Source organism: Alexandromys fortis, unplaced genomic scaffold, assembly GCF_014885135.2.
Source record: "Alexandromys fortis isolate MF-2015 unplaced genomic scaffold, M_Fortis_MF-2015_v1.1 scaffold_99, whole genome shotgun sequence".
Taxonomy (NCBI): domain Eukaryota; kingdom Metazoa; phylum Chordata; class Mammalia; order Rodentia; family Cricetidae; genus Alexandromys; species Alexandromys fortis.
The window spans coordinates 5,434,090-5,439,615 of record NW_026067982.1 but is presented as its reverse complement, the minus strand read 5'-3'; the positions used below and the strand labels follow the sequence as shown (position 1 = coordinate 5,439,615).

General features: G+C 45.3%; 1 protein-coding gene across 1 annotated transcript; it reads right to left on the bottom strand.

Annotated features, from left to right (window-relative positions):
* Nucleotides 1-3,162: 3,162 nt before the first annotated feature.
* Nucleotides 3,163-4,098, bottom strand: LOC126511434 (olfactory receptor 2Y1-like). Its single transcript, XM_050158585.1, has one exon. The coding sequence runs from the start codon at nucleotides 4,096-4,098 to the stop codon at nucleotides 3,163-3,165; it is 936 nt and encodes a 311-aa protein (XP_050014542.1).
* Nucleotides 4,099-5,526: the final 1,428 nt, after the last annotated feature.

Here is a 5,526-nt window from a genome sequence, read left to right as displayed (position 1 = left end):
GTTTAAACAGAAAAAGGGGAAATGATGGAGGTGGGTCTTGTAATAATAAAGAAACTGCCTCGGCCCTCATAGGACAGAAAATTAGGTAGGCGGAGTAGACAGAAGAGAATTCTGGGAAAAGGAAGCTTAGTAGAGGAGTCGCCATGATGCTCCCACTCCAGACAGACGCAGGTTAAGATCCTCTCTGGTAAGCCAGCTCATGGGCTACACAGAATATTAGAAATGGGTTAGAACAATATGTAAGAGCTAACCAATAAGAAACTGGACCTAGCTGGGCCAGGCAGTGTTTGAAAGAATACGGTTTCCGTGTAATTATTTCTGGGTATAAACTAGCCATGCGGGCGGCCGGGTGCTGGGGACGCAGCCCTGCCGCTCCTATTTCAACAGAACATTGTTTTATCCAAGCATGGTGAATGAGGGCTGTCAAATCATGGCCGCTGGAAACAGACTTTCTTCTCCTTTTTCTTTTTCTCCCCATTTTCTTTCCTCTTCTCTCTTTTCCTCCTCCTTTCCCTCACTCCATCCCCCGTCTGCCTCCCCCCTCTCTTTCTGTGAGCATTAAACCTAGAGTCTTGCCCACGCTAGGCGAATGAGTTGCAGTGCCAGATCTCTCTGAGGGCTTATTTTGAGATGAGGTCTAAGCTTTCAACTCTCAGTGTAAGCCACAAGCGGCTTTGGATTACTGTCCTGTCACTCCAGTTCTCAGAGGAGCTAAGTTTATAGTCTCACTGTAAGCCCCAACTGAACTACCCACTAGCCCAACGTCTGTTGGCTCCATACATTTCCCTACCTTAGGATATTTCTCCATCCCTCTCTTTGGCTGTTTTCTTTTAAACCCATATTCTTTTTCTATATCACTCTCAGGGTGCTGTGTAGTTATTTCACTTGATTTGAAACATCCTCTCTTAGAGGGTGGTAGAAGGCTCATAAGACTTTGGAAGCAAACAAAACATACAAGGCCCAGAAAGTAATAGAACTTATAAGACTCAGGAAGTTCCTGAAAGTTGTAGGATTCACAAGGCCCCTCTCCAGGTTTGAATAAACAGTAAATATGGCTGCCTACACGTAGTGCAAAGATCTCCAGGGATGTAGCTTTTACAAGTCATTTCTCATAAAAGGTCGAACTTTGCAGTGATGTAGCTGCCTTTGAGTCATGTGTGCTCCTGTAAATAACTCACCAACCTAGTATGAGGTGAAATCATTTTGTTGATCTGTTGCTGGTGCCCCACCTATGGTGACTATACATTCTGTTCATGTCTCTGTGGGAAAATGTGCGTATCATAGGAATCAAATCCATGTTTGATGGATTTTCTTTCCTTTTATGTGGAAGATAAGTGTAGTTTGATGATTTTTACTTTAAAATTTTATGCTATAATTGTATAATTTTTGAAATACGGTAATGCTTACATTTAATATGAATCACGTACCCAGGGTAATTCATGTTTTTATTTCCTCGGTTTCTTCTGTTTCTATGTATTTGGTGTATGGACAAAGGGCCAAGGAAAGAACACCCTGCCCCTGACTTGGTCTCTTGACCCCAAGTTCTGAGACTTGGAAATCTTAACTCCTGTGGTTCAGTGCTAAATGAATGGCCAAATAAAGTTGGTAGCCAAGCAATACTTTTCCCTTAGCTCATATGCATGCTCCAAAAATCCCTATAAAAGTCCCCACCCTCTGTTCAGCCCACTGCTGACTCCCTCCCCGTTCAGAGCCAGCAGCCACTCAGTGTCTCTCACCAATAAACTTCTTTTTTTTACTGTTAATTATCATTTTAATAATCCTTATTGATTTGACAATTCTTGGTGTTTATCTCTTTTTTTTATAAAAATTTCTGCCTCCTCCCCACTTCCCATTTCCCTCCCCCTCCCTCCATCCCCTTCCCCTCTCTCGCCAGTCCAAAGAGCAGTCAGGGTTCCCTGTCCGGTGGGAAGTCCAAGGTCCTCCCTGCTCCATCCAGGTCTAGGAAGGTCCAGAAGCCAAGGTTCCAAAATGTGGTGCCCAACATAAAACCAGATACGAGAGAGCCCATGGAGGACACTGCAAGTGATGAGAGCACTCTTGGTAAAAGTGGAGAACCTTCATCTGGCGATGGATGGAGACAGAGACAGAGACCCACAATGGAGCACCAGACTGAGTTCCCACGGTCCAAATGAGGAGCAGAAGGAGGGAGAACATGAGCAAGGAAGTCAGGACCACGAGGTGTGCGCCCACCCACTGAGACAATGGGGCTGATCTAATTGGAGCTCACCAAGGCCAGCTGAACTGGGACTGAAAAAGCATGGGATCAAACTGGACTCTCTGAACGTGGCAGATGATGAGTGCTGACTGAGAAGCCAAGGACAATGGCACTGGGTTTTGATCCTACTGCATGTACTGGGTTTATGGGAGCCTAGTCTGTTTGAATGTGGACCTTCCTAAACTTCTTCTTATGTGACGTTTGTTACATGGCAGTACTTTTTTTTATTCATTTATTTATTTATTAAAGATTTCTGTCTCTTCCCCACCGCTGCCTCCCATTTCTCTCCCCCTTCCCTAATCAAGTCCCCCTCCCTCGTCAGCCCAAAGAGCAATCAGGGTTCCCTGCCCTGTGGGAAGTCCAAGGACCACCCACCTCCATCCAGGTCTAGTAAGGTGAGCATCCAAACTGCCTAGGCTCCCACAAAACCAATACGTGCAGTAGGATCAAAAACCCATTGCCATTGTTCTTGAGGTCTCAGTAGTCCTCATTGTCTGCTATGTTCAGCGAGACCGGTTTTAACCCAGGCTTTTTCAGACCCAGGCCAGCTGGCCTTGGTGAGTTCCCGATAGAACATCCCCATTGTCTCAGTGTGTGGGTGCACCCCTCGCGGTCCTGAGTTCCTTGCTCGTGCTCTCTCTCCTTCTGCTCCTGATTTGGACCTTGAGATTTCAGTGCATGGCAGTACTTTTGTGTATTACTTGGCTACTGATGGGCAAGAGATTTTTGTGCCAAAAAACCGCTTCTATTTGGAACCTTTAAACTCCCTTCTTCTAGTAACTTTGAAATACACTATGCATTATTTAGTTCATAATCAAATCCTTAGACTTGAATTATGAGAAATTATTTCTGTTTTCTTAATGCATACTTCTACATTATTTGACTTTGATGCCCCTCACAATATTTGCGTAAACTTCTGTTTCTTCCTACCCTGTGTCTGTTCCTCTCCCGAATACCTTCCACAGAGCCCCCTTCACATCCTTGTTTCTCAGAGTGTAAATCAGAGGGTTCAGCATAGGAGTAACTATGGTATAAAAAAGGGCAACAAACTTCCCTTCACTCTCAGAAAACCCGTGGACAGGTTGGAGATACGTGTACATGGCTGAGCCATAGAAAAGGGAAACCACCACAAGGTGGGACCCACAAGTCCCCAGAGCCTTTCTACGCCCAGCCATTGACTTGATCTTCAGCACCGCATGACCAATGTGTGCATAGGTCCCTAGAATTAGCGCTACAGGACAGGCCAACATTATGACCCCAGCCACAAACAGGTTGTCCTCTATTGCTTCTGTGTCCTCACAAGCCAACTTCAGGAGAACAAGCATATCACAGAAGAAGTGGTTCAGGTCACGGCCACAGAGAGGTATGCTCATGATGAGGACTGTCTGAGTCACAGAGATCACAAGGCCTCCCATCCAGGAGGAGATGGCCAATGCCTGGCAGAGAAGAGGGTGCATAATGCTAGTGTAGAGTAGGGGGTGGCACACAGCGGCGTAGCGGTCAAAAGCCATCACCACGAGGAGCACACACTCAGTTCCACCCAACAAGAGCACTGTGAGGAACTGGGTCATACACCCAGCATAGCTTATGGTCTTGTCAGTTCCAGAAATATTGACAAGAAGCTGAGGCACAGTGCTGGTGGTGTAGCAGAGGTCCAGGAAAGAGAGGTTGTTGAGGAAGAAGTACATTGGCGTTTGTAGTCGACGATCCATTCGTGAGACTGTGATGATGGTGGAGTTGCCGAAGATGGTTAGGAAGTAGAAAATTGAAATGAAGACAAAAAGGACATGCTCCAGTAGGGGCCAATCTGAGAATCCCACCAGAATGAAGCCACCTTCCCAACTGGTGTTGAAACTGTCCATAGCTCTTCACCCTCACAAAATAGAAGGCAGTTCAATGCTTACTGACATGGGGGCACTTGGAGGTCACTTGAGCCTACAGAATAACTCAAATCTGTGTGAAGCCTGTCACATTTGCCTTCCTTCTTGTCTACGTCCTGTTAACTCTGCCTGGGTGGCACAGGCTGAAGAGACAAAGAGTCCTTGTTTTAAACCTGCAGTCAGCTTGGGTTCCAGAAACAGGACCTACAAGCAGGATAGATTACCGTTCAATTATCTACAATGGATTGTCCTCACTGTGTAGTACATCATCTGATAGGACCCATATTGGTTTCCTGCTATCAGCGACGCACACTGTAGTGATGGAAGCCATAACCACAAGGAACAAGCATGCAGTGACACCCAGCAATAGTGCAATGAGGGGCTCAGCTACACACCCAGTATAGCTGATGTCCAGTCAACTCGAGAAAGGTTGAACAGGAGCTGGGGCACAGTGATACTGATGTTGCAGACGTCTGGCAAGGAGAGGTGCGCAAGGAAGAGAAGTACATGAATTTTTTTCAGTTGAAGTTTCAGTTGAGTGAGAGAAATAATGGTGGCATTGCCACAGAGGCTTATAGAATAGGAAACTGAAATAAAGATGATGAAGATAAACTCCAGTTGAGGTAATCTGAGAAGCCTTCCAACATGAAACCTTATAAACTGAGATTGAAACTTTCCATAGCCCCCTACTTTCACAAACTTCAGAAGACAAATAAATGATTCTTAATGTAAAAGGCACATAGATACTGCTTCTGCTGAAGTGAGTTGACTTCCCACTTTGCTCCCCCAAACAATTAAAACTAGATGAAAGCCTTGCATGTTTGCGTTCATTCTGCTCTTTCTTCTGCACCTGTTGACTCTGGACAGTTTGTACAGGCTGGAGTCACACGGATTCCTTGTTTTAAACCCCTAGTCAGCTTGGATTCCTGGAGCAGCAAAGCCTGAAGGCATGAAAGATTACCATCAAGATGTGAGAAATTGTCTACCGTGGAGACACTACACTGATACCCACACTGAGCTCCCAAGAAGACCGTGATTGACAGATCAACACTTCATGTGCTCACATTGCGGGACCAGAGCTGAGACAATGATGACTGGACCACACCTTGACTTAATTATGTGGTCTTCTCGCCCCACCTCTTTCTCTATGTAGACCCCAGTCTCATATTTGTACCCTAAAGATAAATACGTTGTCACTGGATTCCTTTGTCTGCTCCTCTTCCCAGTATGCATTGACTCATTGACTCAATATATTTTCTCTTCATTTCATGGGTCTATGTCTTCAGCTATTTTGCTGCTATTAGTGGCTGAATCTAGCTGCTGGTACTTATGGGGTTAGGACTTTTGAAGAAAGAAAAAAAACAAAGGCCAGTACACTACGAAGAACATGAATTAAAACATTATTCTATA

What these genes read in the sequence shown, in the direction of transcription:
- LOC126511434 (XM_050158585.1), bottom strand. Translation starts at nt 4,098, where the DNA reads ATGGACAGTTTCAACACCAGTTGGGAAGGTGGCTTCATTCTGGTGGGA.